The 27,158-nt window shown below is 36.3% G+C and overlaps 1 protein-coding gene across 2 annotated transcripts in view; it reads left to right on the forward strand.

The window, feature by feature from the left end:
• Positions 1 to 27,158, forward strand: part of LOC129765004 (uncharacterized) — a 257,376-nt gene that overhangs the window by 117,232 nt on the left and 112,986 nt on the right. For both annotated transcript variants that reach the window (XM_055764743.1, XM_055764742.1), the window contains exon 3: positions 10,604 to 10,711. In XM_055764743.1, coding sequence (XP_055620718.1) covers positions 10,604 to 10,711 — 108 coding nt within the window. The remainder of the gene's footprint in view (positions 1 to 10,603; positions 10,712 to 27,158) is intronic.

Here is a 27,158-nt window from a genome sequence, read left to right on the forward strand (position 1 = left end):
AAATGACGCTTGGGATTAGAAAATCATTTTCGTTGTGCAATTTTCGGTGATTCGAGCTTTAAATGGTCAATAACGACGCCGGCCAAGTTCGTACAGTCACCAGAGGAAGGGAAAGAATGTTAGTATGATAATTGCCGCCCGAAGGCCAGAAGGCGGGTATAAATGCAATCCGCAAAAAAAATTTAAAACAATACAAAACACACCACAATATAAAACCAACAACCCCCTACACCCCCACAACAGCATCAGACTACACACTCAACACATAACAATTCTAAATCTAAAACCACATCTTAACTCAATGCAGTTATATCAAAGAATTGCATAAGAGTATATAAAAACAAATAAGTATATGAAAACAAAAATAAAAACTTAGCTCCTCATGTCAATAAATCTTCGCATGTCGATAACATCACCATCACACAACATCGATGCGATAAGTACAACACAAAATATTTCTAAGTGTATTATTGTATATTGACAATATACGACATTTCTTTTTCCCCAACCCAACATGCGCTGTTTCATTAATTTATATCCTTAAATGAACATTCGATCGGCAGCTGAAACTAAAAATGTCGTATGACACCTCAACATTTGTTCGTTTTATTTATTTGACATTCTTCGTTCTGGATAACAGTGTTCACAGGGATTAAAACACTTGATTTAACACTTGTATAATTGATACGGTAGAGTTTGACGGCTGCTTCGATATGAACAATTTGAGTGAGTACCGTCAGCCGATCATTGAATAACCCTCGAAAAAGTTTTTTTCTGATCAAGCTAAATTAATAAACTAGACGACTATTTAACAAAATAGTATTGTCATACAGTCATTTGGTCAAAAGCGATGGACTCAGTTTGAACAAATATCGAGTTCATACAATGATTTATCCCATAAAAACATTTTGCTTCTATACCTAGACTAGACATGATAATCAAAACATTTTGTAACTCAATGAATTTCTCCGCTCAAAACAGACCGGACACCCTTTCAGCCAGTATCAACGATTTATGTTCCAGCAATGAATATTCGCCAATAATTTGCATCCAGTGGACCCGATATCGTCCGATTTACAACAATCCTCGTTCAATTCCATCCGATTACCATAAAATAAATATACAATTCGCGTTTTTCCACCACTAGCCATGAATGGGATGTATTATTGTGTGTAGTTGAACAAAACATTATATGAAATTCAAATGATAGCGCGCATTACTCATCGCCGTGTACCGCAGTTTATTGAACAAAACCGAAAATTGTCAAAAGAGCGAACCGAGGGAGGGAACAGTCCCTCGGACAAGAATTCGACTGGTGATGAATTACAACACCATCAAAATTGCATCGCCCGCGGGTAGTTGGTATCAGTTACCGGCGATGAGTGGACTTGTGAACATTCATTTTTAAAACGTGGCGAATGCGACGACAACGGCAGCCAGTTGCCGGTCCAATGAGAATCTTACTATAAATAAAATCGCTAAAAAATAAAGCGCGGTCGTCGTGAACAGTCGTAAACGGTCGTAAATGTTCGTATTCTTGACGTAAACACAAACATAGTGAGAGAGTGAGCAGTGAGCAGCTGCGATGCGTTTTTTGTGTGAGAGAGTGTGTGCGTCTGCGTTGTTGCGAGAGTCTGTTTGAGTGCAACAGCAAAGCTATTCCAATGACTTTGCGGTAAACTTATTAAAACATAGAATTGGGCCGCTAGTCTTACTATAAATAAAATCGCTAAAAAATAAAGCGCGGTCGTCGTGAACAGTCGTAAACGGTCGTAAATGTTCGTATTCTTGACGTAAACACAAACATAGTGAGAGAGTGAGCAGTGAGCAGCTGCGATGCGTTTTGTGTGTGAGAGAGTGTGTGCGTCTGCGTGTGTTCGTTTGCGTGTATGTGTTTATGTGTGCGTGTGTGTGTTTGCGTGTACGTGGGCGTGTGCGTTTGCGGGTGTGTGTGTTTTGGTTAGTTGGTTGGTTGATGTAATCAAAAACAGTGTGAGAGAGTGAGCAGTCAGCCGCTGCGATGCGTTTTTTTGTGTGTGAGACTGTGCGCGTCTGCGTGTGTACATGTGTTCATTTGTGCGTGCATGTGCGTGTATGTGTTTTGTGCGCGTTATGTTGGAGGGCACTACCTAATCGGCGCTCCGTTGGGAAGCGAAATCCTGCGAGGGTGGCTGTGACGGGGCGCGTGTCAAGTTGGAGGGCGCTTCCTAATCGGTGCACGTCTCGACGGGTAAATGGATGCCTGCAAAATGGTCATAAGCGCAGTGGAGAGCAACGAATGGTGAATTAGAATATAGAGAAAAAGGGAAGGATCAACGCTAGCTTGCGTTGAAAACTCGTGAAGTGCATGAGCACAGCCGCCCCCTGAAGTAGTCGCCTAGATGTGGTCCCGGGGGGAATGAGGCTACGAGTGGAGGGCTTGGTTTTTGTGGGTGCGATCCCCACTCGACGTCTGGGTTATCCCTTCCCAGATAAGGCTGGAAGAGCGTTCCTCACCTCTATAAAAAAAAAAAAAAAAGAGTAAAGAGATTAGAGAACGTAGAGAGTAGAAAGAGTAGAGAGTAGAGAGTAGTGAGAGTGGAGAGAAAGTGGAAAGTTTAAAATAAAGAGCAGAGAGTGGAGAGAAGAGAGAACAAAGTACAGAGTAGATAGTAGTAAATGAAGAGTAGAGAGTTGAAATTCAAAGTCAAAATTGGAAGAGCAACAATTGATCGCAGAGAAAGAGTAAATGTTCGAGACATAGAGATATTTGGACTAAAAAAGAAACATTGAATAAAAGAAAACAAAATAAGTTGCGAGAGTCTGTTTGAGTGCAACAGCAAAGCTATTCCAATGACTTTGCGGTAAACTTATTAAAACATAGAATTGGGCCGCTAGTGAATAAGGAAAACAACAGAAAAAAAAACGTCACTGCAATTGTGTTGCAACGAGGAAAAAATGAGCAGTGCACAACGCGGAAAAATCCCGGCTCCGTTCGCGTGTGGGAGGTGGGAAAAAGGGGCGGGAAATCCAATTTCATCGACTGAATAATTCAGGCATGCGAACGCGTTTCACTCCAACGGGAACACAATGACAGAAGTGATGTTTCGAGAGAGAGAGAAAAAGATGCAGGGATTTTACGAATCTGAGTAACTGTCAGTCGGATGATGCCTGCTGAGCTGAGCGAGCAGTGATCTGGGGGACAGAAGCTGGAAAATAGGGAATTAAACGATACTTTTTTCTGAATGAATGGATTGCATGCAAAATATGGAACTGCTAGATTGAGGGTTTGGGAGGTGAGTTTTTTTTATCTCTTTTAAGCCGAAAATGTTGCGTTGATAGTTAAAAAGTGATGCTAAAATATGTTGTGATAGGGGATGTATGTATTTACATATTCTAATATTGGTTAAGTTACTGTCACAAATCTCGTTGACCATTCATGATTAGGAAAACATATCACGTATTCTTCACATTTTAGTCAACTTCACATCCCAACTATGACAGAGTTGTTGAACTTTTTCTATTTGGGATCTATTCGTCTTAAACCAGAAGTTTTCAAATAATGCTCCGCGGGAAATTTGTGCTTCGCGAAGGTATAGCAAATGCAAAAGGCAAGTTTTCAACCTTGAAAAAAAATTTATAGGAGGTTGTGTCCAAGATACGACCGCATTGTTGACGTAGAACTACGCTGCTATTTTATATAAGTCGTTTGTTTATAACTTCGGATATTATTTTATAATGTTGTGAAATTTTAGAAATAATTTTTTAGTAGAATGGTTAGATCGCCTTGAAATGTTTTTTTTTTAATTGTAGAATCAGTTGACGATTTTTCTTGCCCTCGATGATTCATTCTTGCCCTCGCAGAATAAAACACTAGCTGATCCTATGCCGTAATTTGTTCCATGTCAATATATTGAAAATTTACCTCGAACACTAATCTGGTGACCTTTTTCGCGATTGACATAGACTCGACAATAGTCGATTATATACTCGTTGCACCAGCACCATTATTCCACATCTCATAACTACATCAACATATCTTTGGCACCGCATGGAAACAACAACAACAGTGACAATACTTGCAAGTATCAAATGTCGTTTGTTCAACGTAAACCAAGCGCCAAACAAGCGTTCGCCATAGCATGCATACAGTGCCATACATTGGTGGATTGAAACTATTAGAAAAATAAACACTTCTTATCATTTTGCGCTGAAGAAACGCTTCTGTTAATGTTATTGGCCTCGAAAAATGTTGCATTACTTTCTCATGCGCAGCTGTCATCCTTAGTGGAGAAACTCTTGCTACTGGCAAGCGAAACCAAATCCCATACAAAATTTCACAACAACATTTATTTTCTTGGTGACTAAATAAACGAAATCAACTCTTTCTGTTAATCTCAACAACCTCGAAAAGAGTAGTATTGCTTCATTATGATCCAGATTAGTGCAGATGCAATCCTAGTTGAAGGCAGTTTTGCGAACCCAAATAACTTACAACCATCCAGCACGACATTAAAGATGCTTGATATTCTCCAGATAATTTTTTGCTGCACAACCTTAATGCCTGCTTCGCCATAGCGTCAGTTCAATGCATTGATGCAATGTCAAAGGCACCTACGAAGCTTCTATGATGAAGGAAAACAAACAATGTTCACTGCTTGGAAAAAGACTGGCCTCAGCAGATATTCCTTACTAATACCCTAGCGCAAATATTTCCCTCCCCCTACCTCCCCTTCTCGTTTATATTTATCACTAGCTGGCCCGGCGAACTTCGTCCCACCCAAAAATATTGTTTTTATATGAATTATTTAGAAACAAATTTCTAAACTTTTTCTCATCATAACATTGTTCTATAGGCAGAATACAACAAATACAACAAAATGAAGACGGCTTAAAGGGGACCTTTCCTTTTTTGGATTTTCCGAAATTCCCGACCTTCCATCAGAGTTTTCCGGAAATTTTCCGATTGTTCTCTCCATAACATTGATCTACGGGCAGAGACAAATACATCAAAATAAAGATGGCTCCAATCGGACGATTCCTCCTTCGGGTTTCGCGCCTAACAACACATTTGGGCTTAAATTTGTATTTATGAGTAATTCCAAATGAAATCGACAAATGACAAAACATGAGTATTTTTGATTCGAATGAAAGTGTGTATTCCGTTTGGGTTAGAGGAAATATGAGTTTTCCACAGCAATTATGAATGTTTTGATTCAAGAGTAACTTTTGAAAAGGGTGTATCGATTTGAGTAAGAGAAATCTTTGATAATTTATATCTCAAAAAATATGAGTCCTACAGAAATTGTGTGTTGGAAAGAGTTATAGAGAATTGTTGGCTTAATTTGAAAAAATATACACTGAGAAGAAAAATTGGTACTCTCTTTTTTATTTACAAAATAAAATTTTAATTTGCGATATCAAAAAATTGTTTTTTTATATTTTTTCAGTTTTTTCATATAAAATAGAAGTCATGTAGAAAATTTCAAAAATGGGCCCAAGATGGTAAAACTATTTTTGACGAAATTTGTGGAACATCGAATTTTTAGGAATTTTCGAAACTTCGAATTTTTGTATGTTAGCAATCATTCATGGAAACAACAACAGTGACAATACTTGCAAGTATCAAATGTCGTTCGTACAACGTAAACCAAGCGCCAAACAAGCGTTCGCCATAGCATGCATACAGTGCCATACATTGGTGGCTTGAAACTATTAGAAAAATAAACACTTCTTATCATTTTGTGCTGAAGAAACGCTTCTGTTAATGTTATTGGCCTCGAAAAATGTTGCATTACTTTCTCATACGCAGCTGTCATCCTTAGTGGAGAAACTCTTGCTACTGGCAAGCGAAACCAAATCCCATACAAAATTTCACAACAACATTTATTTTCTTGGTGACTAAATAAACGAAATCAACTCTTTCTGTTAATCTCAACAACCTCGAAAAGAGTAGTATTGCTTCATTATGATCCAGATTAGTGCAGATGCAATCCTAGTTGAAGGCAGTTTTGCGAACCCAAATAACTTATAACCATCCAGCACGACATTCAAAAGGCTTGGTATTCTCCAGATAATTTTTTGGCGCACAACCTTAATGCCTGCTTCGCCATAGCGTCAGTTCAATGCATTGATGCAATGTCAAAGGCACCAACTCGTTTATATTTATCACTAGCTGGCCCGGCGAACTTCGTCCCACCCAAAAATATTGTTTTTATATGAATTATTTAGAAACAAATTTCTAAACTTTTTCTCATCATAACATTGTTCTATAGGCAGAATACAACAAATACAACAAAATGAAGACGGCTTAAAGGGGACCTTTCCTTTTTTGGATTTTCCGAAATTCCCGACCTTCCATCAGAGTTTTCCGGAAATTTTCCGATTGTTCTCTCCATAACATTGATCTACGGGCAGAGACAAATACATCAAAATAAAGATGGCTCCAATCGGACGATTCCTCCTTCGGGTTTCGCGCCTAACAACACATTTGGCCTTAAATTTTTATTTATGAGTAATTCCAAATGAAATCGACAAATGACAAAACATGAGTATTTTTGATTCGAATGAAAGTGTGTATTCCGTTTGGGTTAGAGGAAATATGAGTTTTCCACAGCAATTATGAATGTTTTGATTCAAGAGTAACTTTTGAAAAGGGCGTATCGATTTGAGTAAGAGAAATGTTTGATAATTTATATCTCAAAAATATGAGTCCTACAGAAATAGTGTGTTGGAAAGAGTTATAGAGTATTGTTGGCTTAATTTGAAAAAATATACACTGAGAAGAAAAATTAGTACTCCCTTTTTTATTTACAAAATAAAATTTTAATTTGCATATATAAAAAATAGGTATTTTTTTATATTTTGTCAATTTTTTCATATAAAATAGAAGTCATGTAGAAAATTTCAAAAATGGGCCCAAGATGGCAAAACTATTTTTGACTTTGATTTTTTATTTGATTTTTGAAATTTGTGGAACATCGAATTTTTAGGAATTTTTGAAACTTCGAATTTTTGTATGTTAGCAATCATTCATGGAAACAACAACAGTGACAATACTTGCAAGTATCAAATGTCGTTCGTACAACGTAAACCAAGCGCCAAACAAGCGTTCGCCATAGCATGCATACAGTGCCATACATTGGTGGCTTGAAACTATTAGAAAAATAAACACTTCTTATCATTTTGTGCTGAAGAAACGCTTCTGTTAATGTTATTAGCCTCGAAAAATGTTGCATTACTTTCTCATACGCAGCTGTCATCCTTAGTGGAGAAACTCTTGCTACTGGCAAGCGAAACCAAATCCCATACAAAATTTCACAACAACATTTATTTTCTTGGTGACTAAATAAACGAAATCAACTCTTTCTGTTAATCTCAACAACCTCGAAAAGAGTAGTATTGCTTCATTATGATCCAGATTAGTGCAGATGCAATCCTAGTTGAAGGCAGTTTTGCGAACCCAAATAACTTACAACCATCCAGCACGACATTAAAGATGCTTGATATTCTCCAGATAATTTTTTGCTGCACAACCTTAATGCCTGCTTCGCCATAGCGTCAGTTCAATGCATTGATGCAATGTCAAAGGCACCTACGAAGCTTCTATGATGACGGAAAACAAACAATATTAACTGCTTGGAAAAAGACTGGCCTCAGCAGATATTCCTTACTAATACCCTAGCGCAAATATTTCCCTCCCGCTATCTCCCCTTCATGTTTATATTTATCACTAGCTGACCCGGCGAACTTCGTCCCACCCAAAATTATTGTTTTTATATGAATTCTTTAGAACAAATTTCTAAACTTTTTCTCATCATAACATTGTTATATAGGCAGAATACAACAAATACAACAAAATGAAGACGGCTTAAAGGGGAAAGAGTTCTCCAGGCTTGTTTAACATTTCTCTGTATTTGAAACAATTTAGTTCTAGAGATTACAATTAAAGTGATTGAAAAATAATTGCTTGATAAATAATTTTCTAATGCTCTTCAGCTGGACAAGTCTACATTACTAAGCAATGCAGCTCTGTTGTTAGGGAGTGTTCGATATATTAAAGATGAAAATTTGTGCCAAGAAATGATTTTTGCTACATATATCAAGATTGATACCAGAGAAGAATCGATCGTTTTTATTTTTACCGAAAAAGCTATTCTATGGAAGAACCTTGAGACTGATGTTACACCATCAATGGTTGGTCGTCATCGTGGTTTTACAGCTCACTCAATGTTACAACTGCGTAAGGTACTGGCCACTCACTGTGTGGTTCACATACAGACAGACATACAGACAGTTTAGTAGCAAAACGCCTTAGATCGCATCAGTCTTTACAATATGTTATGAGTGCTATCAAAAACCTTCGAAGCAATTCTGTGAACACTCGATTATTTGCTCAGCTATTTGAGAAAAACGACGAAGTCTTACTTCTACACGCTGGAGTTCGCTGACCACCAAGAGTCCCTTGCATAGCAAGATTTTCAGCTTTTTTGAATTTGTGTTTCAGCTGCAGGGTGATGATTTCAACTTGATTCAAACAAAATCAATAAGATCGGCCCTTCTGACAAAACTTTCAAAACAGAATTTAAGCAGAAGAAAATATTCACAGTTTCCGCATTTGTCAAAATTATCACAAGAGCTTCAAGACTATGTTACCACTTGGACGCATTAAACAAGCATTTTACCTCAATGTTTTTAGATCTTCAAAATAATCAAATTCCTCAATGAATAATAAATCAGTACTACATCACATCCATGGAATGAACTAAGGTGATAATGCAAGAAAAGTTGATTATCATCAGCACAGATGACGCAGGAGTACAACCAAGGTTGTCATACGTTTTAGTTATAACGAAACATTGAAAAACAGTATCCTGCGATGTTCGACATTGCTGAAAAATATCATCTCGTTTTTCCATCATCATACTTTGTCGAAAAAGTCTTCATTATGGTTACAAACAACGAGAGTAATTTGTGAGTAATTCGTATTAATAACTATTTGTTACACTTGATATATACAAAATGTTATGTCTATTTATTTTGTTGAAAACGATGAGAAAATGTATTTCTTCTCTGTATTATAATGACTTTCAACACTTCTGGTTGGTTTGTCACATTACTTCCATTTTTGGGAATAATGTCGGGAGTGTAAACCTCGTAACCTTTTCCGTTAGATGTGCGGATGTTACCACTACGCCAGATCGCCTCCGTAAGAAAATAATGTAAAGTTTGTTCATTTAACCAACTGCAATGTTTTCAAATTTATAATTATTCAGTAAGAAAATAAAACTAAAGATATGATTTTCAAAAAAAAATGGCTATGAGGGTCTAAGGTATGACTTAATACTGGAGAAGGGGTCTCTTGCCCAAAACAGTTAGAGAACCCCCGGCCTACACGTTCAGACGCAAGTGAACGACTTCTAATCGGGTGGTATTATCTATAAGTTTGTTTCTCCAAAGGTCTACGAGCAGATCATAGTATTTGAGAAGATCGGCTCCAATGATCGGTGATTTCACGTCAGCGATGACAAATACCCGTACAAATGATCTTCGCAGACCGAGATCAATCGTAAGGCGCTTAGTACCGAATGTTTGGATTCGGGTGCCGTTCGCGGCGAAAAGTTGGTGTGAAACGTTCTTTTGATGACGGTGGGATAAAAGAGACATCTGCTCCGGTGTCGATTAGGTATCGATTAGATGTCTTCAGATCGTGAATGTGAATTCGTTGGACATTTGCGGAACGGTTCAGGCTGTTGCTTGAGAACGTTGGCGAACCTCGAGGAAAAACAGATACCTTACGTACCCAAGGAAAGGAACCCGACCAACTTGCCCCAGTGTCAGCCGTTCGAAGATTTTTTCGGCTCCTCAATTGAGAAGAAATGGAAAATCGATTTTGTGGACTAACACAATTTTTTTCTAAACAACTCAATATTCAATCTAATCAACGGTATCAGCCAGCTTTCATTTGGTTTCCAGAACGGTCCTGTAGGACCTTTCCATACAGAGATTTTTTTTGGTGGAAAATTACCCCTTTGTCTTTGATGAAGAAAAATGCAATAAAAAAATGATCGCACCACAAACCGAAAGGTAGTTTAGTAAACTCCAATATATTCTGTACAAGTTCAATTTGTATCTTCGACGTTTTTCTTTTAATTTTCTGCATCGATGTTTAATAAGAGCCAAAACAGGGTTTTCGTAGTGTTTTCAAAAATCTTCGAGCAGAGTTACGGAGTTACGATATTTATTTGGTAGAATTTATGTACCAAGTAGAAACTCCTAGAAATTGGGTTCAATTCCCGATCAGTCATGATTGGAATTAATCTAGAAGACTATAATGAGGTAAAAAGTAGAGCCCCGGCAGCTTCCCGAAAATTGTAAGTAAGTGGTGAGCTCTTACTGTTTTGTTTTGGTCATGACTTTCACATCAACTGACAACTTGTATATACGACCTAACAGAGTGATACTTAAATAATTTATGTATTGACAAAGTTTCAGTTTTCCTTTATTTTTGGTCCTTTATTTCGTTATCTACAATTTTCGTTATCCGCGTTGTCCTTTCCATGCTATTGCGCAGATAATCCAAAACAAAAGCATCCAAAACTTAATCAACTACTTTTACTTTCAGGAATCTCAATGCACAAAGGCTACGCATTCGTACAATTCACAAACCCATTCGACGCACGAAACGCCTGTCACGGAGAGGATGGAAGAACAGTGCTGAGTCAAACATTAGGTAAGCTCTAACATTAGCAAGTTAGCAAAATAAAAAACGAGACCATTTTGCCGTCCATCAGACAATCACATCATAACGATATTTGTTTGTTTCGTTTCGCTTGTGCTGAACTATTAAATAACCATACATTATTTCGGGGCATCGGGGCATCATATCCCGACAAACAACACGCAGCTGATGCACAACAATTAGTGAATTTATATGTAGAACAAACTTCAAAACACCCCAAACTAGAGATACATCATGTCACGGACAACGCGTGTTATGCGGCCCTCTCCGGTTGGAAGCTCATCAATCATATGGCGCGCAGAAGTCGTGGTGTCCCTGGAAAAAAAAAGAGCGAAACCGGGAAACTTTCGCCGTCATGTCATTCATAAATTATTTTCCATTCCATCAGGCTCGACCGATCGGGAGCCGTTTCCTCCGTGGCAAAAACACAACGGATTTGGGGTTAAAAAGTCATCCAACGATAGCAGCACCCGATCGGCGGATAGACGGATGGATGGTTGGATGGTGTCGGAAAATGTGTACGCAATACTTTTTCCCCTGCGCGAAGGCGCAGAAAATAGCACAAATAGTCCCTTGAGAAGAGATACCCCACAATGAGGGGAAGGGTGAGGGGAATGGGGCCTTCTTTCTCAACCCAATTTGTTATGCTATGGGTCACGCGAACTAAGCACCACAGGCAGACATCCCCCTCCAATGGGATCACCGTGTGGAGTTACGGTACTTGTCAGTCCAACATACACACAGAGGGAGAGAGGACCAAAGCCACGCGAAGGTCCTCCGCCTATCCCTCTCACGGGACGGTGCGTGTGGCTTCGCGCGGCAGTTTTTCGGCTTCTTACGGAGCTACTGCTGTTAATAACTAATAGCGTACATTTCCGGTTCTGCTTTCCTACGCTCGGTTTTAATTTATGGCAATTTTTATGCAAGGAGCGTTTCCTATTCCATTAAACGAAATTAATAGCGCTTTAATGGGAGCCAATGTACGGAAGGCACCGGCGTTTGAGAAGGGGGTGGATGGGCGATTCCGATTCGTTTCATATGTTTCCAACAGAAATAGGTTCTGTCATCGCGTAAAATGAAAACAATCCATCAGATTAGTTTGGAAACATTTGTAATGGGTACAGTTTTTCTGTTCCGTTCTGGTAAGTCATGGATTGTAGGTATTGTAATAAGTTATGTTGTTGGTTGATTTCTAGGCTGTGTTCAACAAACGGAAATGTATAGATTTGTTTTGGCGTTTACAATATTAGGCTGTAAATCATTACTAGTACAAATTGAGTTCGCAGATAACATGCAAGAACTGTACGATAGATACCTGGGCTGGATATATTGAAACTAATTTTAAATCGTATACCATTCATTAATGGTTTCAAACGAGGTGTTAACGCTTACCAGAAATCCCTACGTTGTGTCTAACTAAAATTCACAATGATCCACAGCACCACTCACCAGACGAAACTTTTAAACGAAAAAGCTAAACTTGTTAATTTTATGGGTAATTTATTGTGAATAAAACTTTCATCCAAACTGTTGAAGCTTTCTATTGGTACTGACTAAGTTATCGGGTACAATATAGCTTTAGCCTAATGTTACAACAGGGTTGCTTGATTAGTCGATGCATCATTTTTGGGTAACAACGAAGTTGGCTGCGTACTGCTGCTAAACACTACACTATTGTTCACTACAAGGTTCATTAGAATATTACGTCCAGGGTTGCCAACTATAATTTTCAAAAATCAGGGAGAGTAAAAATAAATATCAGGAAGAAATCAAGATAGCTCATATTGGATTGCCGGAGAGGTTCATTGCCATTTTTAGGGAAAAAGCATCATCTTCATGGGCATACATACGTGTATTAGATTTCATATGCACAGCTTTGTTCCGCCATCTTTCGCTACCTTTAAAATTGTATCCTTCCAGAACATATTCGCTTATTCGATTATTTAATGTATTTTTTATACCGTCCAAGCTCTTCCCCTTAGAAGAATTCTGCTGACTTCTGTCATGAGACGAATTTCATACCAACTCGACTGGCCATTGGCAGCACCATCTCAGATAGCAGCGAAACGTTGTGGGTGTAAACACATGGGTCTTTTAAGCAACTTTGCATACTTGAAATATTCAAAAAAGGATTAGACAACTTTTTGGACGGGGCCAAAAAAAAATCCTCGATTATTTACAAAAAAATATAACTCAAAAACTACAATTCCTACAAAATTATGGTCAAAGGATGAAATATAGGAAATTATTCAAATTTTTATTTAAAAAGAAGTTTTTTTTTTGATTCGCTGAGAAAAAAAATGTTAAAATAATTCAAATTCATTCAAATTCTAAAAAATATTTCTTTAAAATTCTCAAAAAAATTATAGGAATAGGACCTACAATTTCAAATAAGTCACTCACACACCGGAAGATAGGCACCTTTACAGAGAAAATGATTTATCCAGGATTCGATTATCCGGAATTTTAGACTCGATTTCGGAGTATTTTTTTTTATTTTTGGAAATTTTGAAGAATTTGTATAATAATTCCATATAATACAGCTAATATGGGTATCAAATGGAAGAGCTTGACTAGTAGAATGCAGTTATTTATGAAAAATGCAAATCCAATATGGCGACCACCACAAAATGAGGGTTTTCATATTTTCTCAGAACCCCATCAATATGGGTATCAAATAAAAGGGCTTGACTGGTAGAACACAGTAGATCATGAGAAATCCAAATCCAGGAAGACCACAGTTCCCAAATAAACAATTACTTTTTAATGGTTCCATTTAGCTTGACCTGTTTGTATGTATGTTTGAGTGTTTTGTAGGGTTGTCCCACATTAATAGAAAATTGACCCCGATCCTGTTGAATGATTGATTTGAAATTTGGAACATACATTTAATTCTACTGTCATTATAAAACTGCGTATTCCATGATCTTGAAAAATTCAATTTGGCCGAATGATTTGACTTGGAGAACACGAAACATAATAAACAACATAAATTCAAAAAGGTCACCCCCCCTCAATGGTCGAATATGTTTTTTTTGCAATCCCCTCAATATTGGTATCAAATGAAATGATTTGACTAATAGAATACAGTATGTCATCAGAATATTCCTAAGAAAGTTAGGTAAGAAATAAAAATTTTAAAAAGAAATAATTTTTTGAATGGATTTGATGTAGAGAAGTTTACTAATGATACAGATAATTTACTAAAAACTAGAAAATAAAATAAGTAAAAAAAAATTTTTAAGTTAAACGGTTTAACGTACTAAAAGCTAGAAAATAATTGGACAAGTATAAGTTAGTAGTTATCGCATCCGTTCCTTCATTAATCTAGGGCAAGATGAGACTAAAATAAAGTCGTGGGACATATGATGAAACAACTGACTGTGGATACTAGAAATCCAACGTTTATTTCTTACCTAATTTTCTTCGGAATATTTTCATGATTCTATTAGTCAAATCATTTCATTTGATACCAATATTGAGGGAATTGAAAAAAATACATAGTCGACCATTTAGTGGCGGCAACCTTTTTTAATTTATGTTGTTTATTGTGTTTGGTGTTCTCCAAGTCAAATCATTCAGCAATTTTTTAACGGCAACCAAATTGAATTTTTCAAGATCATGGAATACGCAGTTTTATAATGACAGTAGAGTTAAATGTATGATCCAAATTTCAAATCAATCATTCAACAGGAACAGGGTCAATTTTTTATTAATGTGGGACAACCCTACAAACATTCAAACATACATAGAAACAGGTCAAGCTGAATGAAACCATTTCTACTTCTTCTGTAGGAACATTGTACCACTGCGACCATTAGTTTGATCTATTGTAGTGCACTTCAGTTTGCTATGTATGCAGTGTCAGTTCGTTCCATCACTCAGGGAATAAGTGATAGTCGCACCAGGACTTTGCATATCCCCCCACGAAGGTATGACTTCCTTTATGAAGTTCCTTACCTGTTTTGGTTCAGCAGACCAAATATCGTTAGGCATAAGAATGCCCTTTTCAAGAATTCGCAGTCTTCGCTGAAATAGTGTACTGCATTGACACAGTAAATGTTCCGAAGTCTCAGCTTCGAAATTGCAGAAACGACAGTTATCATCTGCCAGTTTTCCGATTTTTTTAAGGTGATACCTGCTCGGACAGTGTCCGGTCAATAGACCTGTTAATGTACTCAAATCTGCCTAATTCAAGCTGAGTAGGTTGCGTGTTATTCTGTTACAAGGTGTAATGAATAATTTGGATTGTCTTGGTGTTTATAGACCCCTGCAATTGGCTTCAATCATTGATATTTCCCAGGTTTTGAGCTCCGATTTCATGCATGATGTAGATAATCCACAAAATGGTTGAAGATCCTAGTCTTGCTAAGAGATCGGCTTTTTCATTACCTTCTATACCGCAGTGACCAGGCACCCAGTATAGGTTAACTTCGTTAGTAGCAGCTAGTTGTTTTAAGGATAAAATACATTCCCAAACTAGCTTTGACTGACATGTGTATGCTTTTACTGCATTAAGAGCTGCTTGGCTATCTGAGAAGATACAAATATTGGCATACCTGTATTTCCTAGTCAAACAAATATTTGTACATGTTAGAATTGCTTGTATTTCTGCTTTAAAAACTGTAGGCCACTGTCCCATTGGAATTGACATGTCGATTCCTGGTCCAGTAATACCAGCTCCCGTAGATTTACCGATTTTAGATCCATCGGTATAAAACAAAAGTGATCCTGGACGAGTTTTGGGACCACCTTCTTCCCATTCGTTGCGATTGAATTCAATCACTTTGAAGGGAACACTGAAGTTAGTCTTTGTTTCCATCCAGTCTTCATTCATGCTTACTATAGTGTTCAGTTGAAAATCTTTCAGGATTTGTAAATACCTCCTTTGTAATTTTTTTTTGTAATTTTGTAAATAGATCTCCTTCTGGAAAATATGTTATACGTTTCAGCCTAAGAGCACCTTTTTCCGCTTCAAGTTGCACATATTGGTGCAAGGGTAGAAGGTATAAAAGAGCATCTAGGGCTTTGGAAGGTGCGCTAGGAAATGCTCCAATTATTGATAAGCATGCCAGACGTTGTAGTTTATCGAGCTTTTTCTGAGCTGATATTTGTGTAGTTTTAGGCCACCACACTAGCGAAGCATATGTTAGTCTGGGTCTCACAATTGCCGAGTAAATCCAGTGAATCATTCTCGGTTTTAAATAGTCCCCACTTTTTCCCGAATATACTACTGCAACTCCAGAGAGCAGTCTGGGTTTCAGATATTGCATACTTCAGTTGGTCGTTCCAATTTAGTTTTTGGTCAAGCATGACACCTAAATATTTGGTTCGTTTTGAAAGCTCCAATTGTACACCTCCCAATCTAAGAGATAGAATCTTATACTTTCTTTTTCTGGTAAATGGAATTATGACTGTTTTTGAAGGATTAACACTAAGTCCTTCCAAGTTGCACCATTTGAGTGTGTAGTTAAGGGTTGTTTGCATTCTATTGGAAATAGTATACTCACATTTACCCGTCACTAAGATGATTATGTCACCAGCAAAACCAATGACTTCGTATCCTAAATTAGCTAGGTTATTAAGAAGATCGTCGACAACTAGGGACCACAACAGAGGAGACAGAACTCCTCCTTGAGGGCAACCTCTAGTTGGTCTCGATGTTAGAGTAGATCCTCCTAATTTAGCTGTTATTAGTCGGTTGGTTAGCATGGCGTGTATCCAGTTGGAGATGCACATGTCAAAACTACATTTTTTCATAGGTTTATTTATAGAGTTGTAGGATGCATTGTCAAATGCTCCCTCAATATCAAGAAAAGCTGTAAGTGAGATTTCTTTAGCATCAAAAGACTTCTCTATTTTTGAAATTAACGTGTGAAACGCTGTTTAAGTTGATTTATTCGCTTGGTAGGCAAATTGAAATTTGCTCAATGGTCTCTTGTTCAAATATGATGATTTGATATGGAGATCAATGACCTTTTCCATCATTTTTAAGATGACAGATGTTAGACTAATTGGTCTATACGCTTTGGGAGTTGTCCTGTCACGTTTGCCAGCCTTGGGAATAAATATAACCCGGACTTCTCGCCATTTACTAGGAATGTAGCTTAGTACCATACTAGCTCTAAACATCTCCATTAGAAGAGGGACAGTGATATTCTTGCTTTTTTGTAGCAGCACCGGATAAATCCCGTCTGGTCCTGGAGATTTAAAGGGCTTCAAGGAATCCACTGCCCATCCAACCCTTGACTTCGTGAAGACCGCCGTAGCCAATTCATTAGCTCTATTCTCGTCACTGATTAGACATAATTGAGCTGTGTTGAAAACCTGTGAGTATCCGGAAATCAATTGGACTGAGCCTGGGAAGTGTGTTTCCATCATGATACTAAGTGTTTCCTGGGAATCGGTTGTATATTGACCATTTCATTTTTTCAGACTACCAAGTCCGTTGGTATGATCCTTAGAAAGGGCTTTATGAAGTCTTGCTACAACAGGTAAACTTTCTATCTGTTTACAGATGAACTTCCAATCCCTTCTCTTAGATTTACGGATTTCTTTGTTATATTCTGTTAGACAGTTTTTGTAATCTGTCCAATCAGAGGTAATTTTTGCTTTGTGGAAAAGTTTTCTGGACAATTTTCTAAGCCTTTCAAGTTTTTTGTTCCACCAAGATGTATCCTTACTTGAAGTTTCTTGCTTCAGTGGACAGTTTTCTTCGAAGGTGGATTTAATATTGGTTTCAAATTCTGATGAAACTATTTCAAGCTGTTCAGTGGAAGAAATACTTTCCACTGATATTAAAATTTTCTCCCGAAGTTTGGAATGATAACTATCCCAATTTGTTTTTCTCGGATCTCTGAATTGTTCGATCAAAAGATCACCAGAATTATAATTAAACATTATATGTTTATGATCAGATAGAGATTCTTCATTTGACACATGCCATTTTTTTATCTTATCTGATAGTTTTGAACTGCAGAGTGTTAGATCAAGAACTTCTTGTCTAATAGAGTTAACAAATGTTGACATTAAATATTCAAGCAAACATTCACCTCTAACATTGATGTCGCTACTGCCCAGACCGTATGGTGGGCATTGGCGTCACATCCTATGATGAATTGTTTGTTATTTAATTTACAATGTTGTATCCGCATAGCAACTTCAAATGGAGGAACTTCAACGTTGTCCCCTGGGAAAAATGCCGAAGCGACGATGATAACGGTTTTCCCTCGGGTCGTTGGAACCTCCAATTGTATTGTCACGATGTCACGGTTGATAAATTCTGTGATCGGTACATACCTAATGTTATCCCGTATAAGAATTGCTGCTCTTGGTGCAGTTTGTGTGCTGTCATAGAGAAGCTTACATTTTTGTGTAGAGATTCCTCGAATCCTAGAATTATAGAACCAAGGCTCTTGAATAAGAGCCACATCCAAAGTTTCGTGAATGAACCTTCTGCATAGGACGCTGCTTGCTCCCTTGGCGTGATGAAGATTCACCTGAATAAACTTTTTTCTGTCCAGCATTTTGTTCGTCTCCATTATTCAGGGAGAGGCTGCCGGAACCCGAAAAGCTTGTTAGGATTGTTCATGTGAGTCCCACGAGTTGCGCGGTAAAGAAGGTCAGCTACATCAGTGACCCGCTTAATGCAGTGAGGGCGGAAAATACTGTGGAGGGCGCCCCGGTGCTCCACAGGCCCCGTTATAGGCAAGGTATTTGATGAAACCCCCCATACCATTCAACCCTGGGCACGGGCCGCGTGACACCATGGCTTAGGGGTTCATCCATTACTTTCTTTCTATTATAACCATGGATAACAGCTATTACCACCATCCTCCTTTTTCGGAGCTTTGGACCCACTGCTCTGGTTCTCAATAGTTTCAGGTTCTTTTTCGGACATGCTACTATAGAGATCCGTCATCCGCAGGCGGAGTTAATGAAACCATTTAAAAAGCAATTAGTTGTTTGGAGACTGCGGCCACCTTGGTGTTTTTTATGAAAATTTGGCCCTTTCCTTAAAGTAGTCTAGTTCTTTTTTGAATATTTGGAGTATGCAAAGTTGCTTAAATGACCCATGTCTTTACACCCACAACGTTTCACTGCTACCTGATATGGTGCTGCCAATTCCTAAGACGAGTTGGTTTGAAATTCTCCATATAATTTATGACTTTCAATACCTTTTATTTAACACTAGAACTCTCGGTTGTATCAGTTGTTCACAAGATTTTGTCTTGAAATTTCATTTATATTAATATTTTCTAATAATGTTATGACTTCTAAATCTAAATTCTAAACATAGTTTATTTCCTTTGCAATTTTTATATTTTAAAAAATAAATAATAAATGAATATAAAAGAGAAATTTGATTTTTGATTCATCCCCTTAAAGTCAGAAAATACCTTTCTCACATGAAAAAAAAAATTATCCTGATTCTCTCAGAGGGTGATAGACGATCATATTTGATGGAAAAAATCCTTCTACGCATATGTTCGAATTTCAACAATGACAGAGTTATAGAACTTTTTTTTTTTTGTTTCGGACTCTGTTGCCTCGAACTGGCTCTACATTACAAAGTACGCTACGGAAGACGATTCTGTTGCTTTCATTTGAAATATGAGAAAATTTGATACAGGATATAGTAGTGGAACATCTAAATTAAAGGATTTTAATAACATTTTGGAAGTGAAAAACATAAAAGTTAGTAATTGATAATGTATTATTATTAATGTCATCCTGATTTTTTTATTAAACTGGATTGTTTCTATCAATCAAATTGAAGCTCTCTAACCGCTCTACAATTTGTTCTTCGACACCCAACTTCTATCTATCTTAATTTGGCTACAATATCGATATAATTAATTCTTGGTGAAAACTCAAGCAAAATCTTCAAAAAACACGATTTTTACCCCATTGTATATGAATTAGTCACTTAAATTACACCTTAACGTTGAAAGATTACATTTCTTCTTGAAATAAGTCATATTTGAAACATAAAAAAAATATTTTTTTTCAAACTGTATATAATCGAGTCCAAAATTGTATATAATCGAATCACATATAATCGAGTCTGTATATAATCGAGTCCGACCTGTATTGTGATTTGTGACAGTATAGCTACAATTACAATAAAAATCGAAACTGCAAGAAAAATCATTCCGAAGGCGACTGTGTCGCAATTAGTGAAGTTTTTTTCTTCAAAGTGTCTCTACTTGAAGGTTGGAGAATAATGAATTAACTCAGCTTCGAGATCAATAGCGAAAGATTTTGCGGGGACGTTAGACTTTTTTTCAAATGCCTGCAATCCAAGTTTCGGATATGTGTGTTTGAAAACGTATAAGAATACTACATATTCTTATATGGTCGGGGTTCTGCCAAATCGAACCAAGCGTCAAAACATTATTTTGAGATATTTCAATTTGAAGTTTGAGCTCCCACTAATTGACTGTGTCGGATCAAATCTATCATTTTATCGCTCACGTGTTACAAACAGGATGTCAAACATAATACTCCCTTTCATGCTGTAAGCACACATCTTCGTCAATTTCTGATTCAGAACCTTTAGAAATATAAAAAAAAAACAAAATTATGTTTCTGACGAGCGAACCAAGTCCATGCTAGCTATTAACATAATATCATTACATAACACATTAGTATTTTGTAACGGCTCTTGACTAATTTTATGAATGGTATATATATTGACTCACTTTTGCTGTTTATGACAAAATAACATTTTAATAAATGATAATAAATTGATTCAACAATGCATTACACTTGGTTCGTTGTGGTTCAACGGAATTTTGAAAAATGCAAATCAGCGCTTTTACACTTTATTGCAGCTCGTAGGCTGTCTTACTTACCATATCCCGACGACATTTGATTCCAGGAGCTGTCCGAAGCACAAAAATCTGTTGAAAATTCGGATCTGCCTTCTTGGAGAAAACGATCACTATCCTGTGATGACATGTTATTGGTCTATGGTACGCTCCGGGTGAATGCAATGTCGTTTTTTTCACAGTCTGCTACACAGAATTTTTGTTTTGGAGCTGTTGTCAACTATCCGAATAACATGGTCATTTCACAGTCGATAGATTATTATTTCCTGCATCCAATAGTGTAAGTAACTCAATTTTGAAAAAAAATGGATTTTGGTTCGTTTTGGCAGAACCCCGACCATATGGTCATCCAAATATTTATAAATATGTCGTCCTTAAAGTAAAATTCTGGATTGAGAGAAAAGAAGATCTGGTAACACTTTCCTAAATGTTTATTCATTCAATTCGATTTGAGCTACTAGTTCTGCCATTGCGAATCGAAAAAAAATCAGATGGAACAAATGCAAATATTTACTCTCAGTAATAATGGAACAGGTTTTTCGCAAATTTTGAAGAATGTTGAACAAAAACTATATCTGATACTGATTTTTTTCCTAATTATCAAGAAACAACAAGTAATTATTTTCATTCAAAATATAACGATTTCTAGCTGCTTTCGGGAGCGCTAATCTGATCTTTCTTCCACGCTGACTTCAAGCTTCAAAAAAGTCGACAATTCACGTTGACGGCACTGAGCTCTGTTTTACGAGTTTGTGGAGCGTCAAAAATAATAATATATTTTCAGGCGGAATTGACACGTCTTTAAAATAAAAATAATGAATGAAAATTAACATTTCCGTATCAAATTACAATTTTTTTTTTAAATTTCTAGACTAATACACTGTGCTAAAGCACGTATTCCTCAGTCTTATTTAACCATTTGTAAATACATTTCCGATAATTTTACTGAAGCTCTTCATTATAATATCACTTCAGGCACAATATTCGTATGCGATTTTTTCCACCACCAGCAAAAAAGGGATTTTCATTTATTGTATGTAAATAAAAAACCCAATATCGGAAACGTATATATAAATGGTTAAATAAGAGTGAGGAATACGTGTTCTAGAGCTTTGAAAAACATGAACGAAATTCTTCAAATTTCTGAAGTTTAGGCATTTAAGAATATACCACAGAAAGAATTTTTCGAAAATTTCATTATTTACCTAGTGACGCGGTATATAATCTAGTACGGTCATAACAATTAACTTCAAACACGCTTTTCTCGAAACTTTTTTTTACAGACAATTTTATATGAATACAATCTGCATGCATCTCTCTATCGCATAAACCAATAAAAAATCATAATTTTTAAATTTTACTGTTTCAAAAAAATCGGGAAACGCCAAGGAAAGCTATAAAAGATAGAAAGTTCGACAAAAGTTTATATTTTATTAAGATCTTAAGCTTTGTCGAATAAACTATATCGCTATCTTGACTTTAAACAAAATTAGGGCTAGTTGTATGTTTTTCAAAGAAAACATGAAAAAGTTGTTGTTTGAAAAACTTTTTCCCTGTAAAAGTGCCCATCTTCCAATGTATGGACGACTTGTTGGAAATTGCAAGGGCTATTCATATATATATATATATATATATATATATATATATATATATATATATATATATATATTTGGTCATTTTTAAAAAATACGTTTTTGGGAAAAATGAATTTTAATTTTTAAAATAACTTTTTTGTCAGCGAATTTTTTTTCCAAAAATTTTTTCGTATTTTTTTGTGAAAATTTATACAATTTCCTACATTTCAAATTTTGTAGTTATCATAGTTTTCAAATTATAAATTTATGTAAAAAATTAAGAAAAAATATGTCTTTTTCCAAAAAGTAGTCTAATTCTTTTTCGAACATTTCAAGTATGCAAAGTTGCTTAAATGACCCATGTCTCTACACCTACAACGTTTCACTACTATCTGAGATGGTGCTGCCAACTCCTAAGACGAGTTAGCATGAAATTCGTCAATAATACGATGGATAATGAAAATATTCTTTATTTTATTTTTTCGGAACTCGAAAAAACATCCGAAGCTCGTGCCTCTACACCAGGGATGGCCAAACGGTCGCTCGCGTAGGTATTCCTAGGCGCCCACCATCTAGTCTACGATAGTGACACCTCCAGACGCAATGGATTAAATATCCATCCACCTCCACCATCATTTTAGAAAGTGTTTACGAAAACCTCAATAAAACATACTAGTTGTAAGATTTATAAATGTTCTGAAGAATTCACCTACATTTAATTTTTCGTGGCTCGATTAGTTTCAACTAAACTGGTTCTATTGCAACTGTTTTTTAAGCTATAGGATTACTGGTGAGAAAATAATCCGTGGTTATTTTTCTGCTTGGATGAAGATATGGTTCGGCTAACTTTAGAACTACAAATTCGCCCAAGGATTTTGATGTTCGCGTTTCATCCTTTCCTAAATAAGCGAACCCATTTATAACGTATTTACATTGAATATATACTGTCAACCAAAACTTTAAACCTAATTTGCGCGCCTTTTTTTGCATGTAGCATGTGAATTTGCAAGCATTGAAAGGGAACAGTTGCTCGTCTATTAGAATATTCTCAGCATTGACTATTGTGTGTAAATTAATTCCATATTTCGGATATCATAGTGAAATTGTCGGTGCGTAAATGTTTGGATCGTTCCGTTTTTTGTATCAAATCGGACAAATCGAATGATTTGCATAAATTCATCTCTGAGCATGGTATTTAGTAACTTTTTGGTTGAACTCTTTCAATCTCTTTCCAAAACACGAAGTTCTTCTTCTTCAGTACAACTCCTCACATGTTCTGTCGTGTTGTTCAAATGAATGATTCTTCTGCTTGCATACTTTCTTCAGATTACAGAATCTCGATTCCATCCTTGAATCACTTCATTTTCATCTTCTTCAGAACCAGAACACCCCTCACAGATACGAACTATGTTTTGCGAAATTTTATTTCGTTTTCTAGACATATTTAGATGATGACTTTCTGTTTAAAATTGAGGTTCACAAATGTGGAGGCGATCTGGCGTAGTGGTAACATCCGTACCGTGAGAGGTACGTCACGAGTCACGAGTTCAATTCTCACTCCCGACATTCTTCCAAAAATGGAAGTTAAAAGTGACGAACCAGCCAAAATGTGTTGAAAATCACTATAGTACAGAAAGAAAAGGTTCACAATAATATTTCCAATTCAAAAAATATTCTAGTATTTTATTTTTAAATATTCGAACAACTGAATCCTTCGCACTCTGACATCAATTGACGTTCTGCGATTGTTTTTTTTTTCAATTGTTGCTTTTCGGCATCTGTCGTTTATCGCTTCTTTCTTGAAGATTACGATATCGGATAATGATGATACATCAATGAAAACTAAATTTTGGAAAAAAAAAACTTCGCCTTTAATGATATAGTTATAGAAACTGTCTGGTGAAAGTTGTCGTCATAATTTTTCGAGCTGGTTGGTTTGCTTGTTGCATTCCTGATATATGCAATTCGCAAAGCATGACGTTCGAGAAAGAACTCGATTCGATAAGATTCTATCGATGTCCAAAATACGATAATTTCTCGGTGTGATAGTTTAAGGCATCGGATTGACCGTTCGATTCAATTTACATAATAGGCGCCAATATTTCCAATAGATAGATCTTATACTTCTAGCTAATTGAGGAATATAATGATTATCTTGGGCGTATTCTTATGGAAAATAAATACTTTGTGTGTTCATAAATGACTATTTCCTTATAAAAATTCAACGATATTGATTGATGAGACTGTACAGAAAATAAAATATTACTTATCAATTTTTAGTAACCGATAGTTATTTTTATTTTATGGAATAATGTATCATTGAATATGTATTAGTATGACCTGTGTTTTTTTCTTGAATTAACTCTCCTATACTCGAGCATGCGATTTCACAGATCGAGTATAAATAGTTCTGTTCAGAGAAGGCTGAATTGAGTGATTATTGAAAATAAATGAAGCTGAAGAAAAAATATTTTCTGAAGTTGTTTCATTTAATTATATCTTTTCTTACTTTAAATAAATACAAATAACGCCTCAAAATACACAATAACTAAATTATAGAGACACGCACAGTCTGTGACACAATGTGCGAGTATACGAGTTATGATTTTGCGCGCGAGTTCAGGTTGGTTAAGACTTTGTTTTATTGTCTATTAATTTTCTAAGGATTTTTTGATACAGTTAACGTTGGTAGACCGCAACCTAACATTTGATAATAATATGATGTAAAACAAATTAATCAAGTTTTAGCATTTTAAACTTGTTTCGGTTCGTTTGGCAGGGATCCCAGCATATTTACTACGGATAATTTTCATTCCGATAAAGTAAAATGTAGAAAATTGGGAAAAATCAAGATCAGAAAAATCAGGCAAAATTGAGCGTTTGTCAGGCATCTCTGATTACATCAATTCCATCAATTTTACGAAAAAGAGATCTACCGAGGAATAATATTAATTTTTTTTTCAAATATTTCTTCATTATCATAAATTGTATACCAGTATTTTTTTATTGGAGGTTCTTGAAAAAAATCGTTTTTTTCGACTATCTTTTCAAATGTACCCATTTAAAAAAAAAGTTACTGTTAAAGCGTCCGACCGTTTTTTGAAACTACCTATGAAAATATGTAACTGCTCACGAATGTTTTTGTTTGGGCGAAACATTTAGGTAATCATTTTCGTTTTTCACGGGTTCTGAGTTTTGATTTTGAATATTAAAAAATAAATTTATTCATCTATTCAGTAATAAATAGTATTCAGTCCAGAAGGTCTTAATGCTTTTATGTAATCGGAATCGGATGAATCGGAAGTATTACTCAATTAAAATTCTTTTCAAACACAATCATGGTCTTGGAAAATTATTAAGATTTTCAGGAGTTCAAAATCAATGGTGTTCATTACTACTGACTAGATCCACGTACATTAAATAGTAACAGAATCAACCGTCGCTCAGAAACTTAATCTATTAATAGTTGATGAAAATTACCACCAAACTCTGTGGTGGTTTTTACTGCCATAGTATTTCATGCTAAGAAGGCAAGAAGCATACAGCTCAATCTATCTACCAATGAGTAAAAACTGCTTCCTAGGCACCCTCAAACGACTGCAAACCGTCTTTCCCGCGAGACAACCATCACAAACCTTAATATCGATCAAACCTGATGATGTTTTGTCTGCCAGTGTGTCTTTCATTCAACGGGGAGTTCCGACGGCAATCGCTCCACTCGCGTCAGCACGGTGCTGCGGTGGAACCTCATGGGTTGTTAGTCATTTGCCTAGAGTGACGATACGGTTTTTCACTCACTCGCGTTGTCTACTCAATCACCCACGCCCTCTGGGGATCCCACATTCAGACAGACACACACACTCACACATAAATCTGTAGCAGCCGGAACTAATCTAAATTAATTCATTACTATGCAGTCGTGCAGTGGGAGTGTGGCATCGGGGATATGAGGAAGGCATAACCGTCGTTTGTTTCGTGGGAGGGGTTCAATTCTGATATGATGTCGTTGTTGTTATTACGGAAATAACAGATGATCCGTTGTGGTGGGAAAACTAATTCGAATGAGAAGAAAATGTGATTATTCTTTTCTTTTATTGTGACTCAAATAAATTTTAAAAAAATGCTGCTTGTCAATATTGTGTTAGACTCCTAATTTCAACTGTATTGTACGATATTTGATTTGAATACTAAGACCAAACCAAACGTCATACATGAGTGGGATAAAAAATCTGAAAGCTCTAAAATTTTCCAATGAAGATTTACTCTGAGATCTGCCGCAATGAAGGAAAAACACTGGACATAACTAATACGCTAATACGGTATTGTACGGTATTTCTTAAATGTAAAATTTTTCTGCATTTTTTTGGTTCTAAATGTTCTCCTGAACCATAGAAGGTTCAGGATCACGATATACTATTTCTAGTGTTAAGTAACCTTTTCAATAATTTCCATAACTCTCCGTTGTTATTCTTATTATTTAAGTCATTTATTTTTACAGGCTCAGTTACATAGGTTTAAAGGAGCCGAACTCTTAGCTATACTTTTATTAGTATATATCAACATGTTTCCTTAAATCTAGGGTTAATAAAGTAGGAAACCGATTACTCGCGGTCGACTCAAGATTAGAAGGGTAACATAGTTTCTTTTGGAAAAGGAGGGGATATAAGGATATTGTACAATGTTCACACTCGCATTCACACTCACGCTCATCATACTCAATTCTTAAATCTATTATTATATCTATTATGTATATACATTTCAGCTTATTCTATAGTTAGTCAGAAGGGAAACAGTCGCTCGCGAAGGAAAAAAAAAGGAGAGGATAAGGGTGTACGGACAATCACACACGAAGATCGATAGTTTTAAGTAAAACATATATTAGGGACATGTAATCGAGGTCTAACCGAGCCAACACATCTCTCACCGGTACATTGGGCTGTCTACCTCGGGTCCGAAGGGAGTTTTCTAAATTCGATCTGGCAACAAGATACACCTCGCACGACCAAACAATGTGCTCGATGTCGTGATAAC

The sequence above is a fragment of the Toxorhynchites rutilus genome, chromosome 2 (genome assembly GCF_029784135.1).
Source record: "Toxorhynchites rutilus septentrionalis strain SRP chromosome 2, ASM2978413v1, whole genome shotgun sequence".
Taxonomy (NCBI): Eukaryota; Metazoa; Arthropoda; class Insecta; order Diptera; family Culicidae; genus Toxorhynchites; species Toxorhynchites rutilus.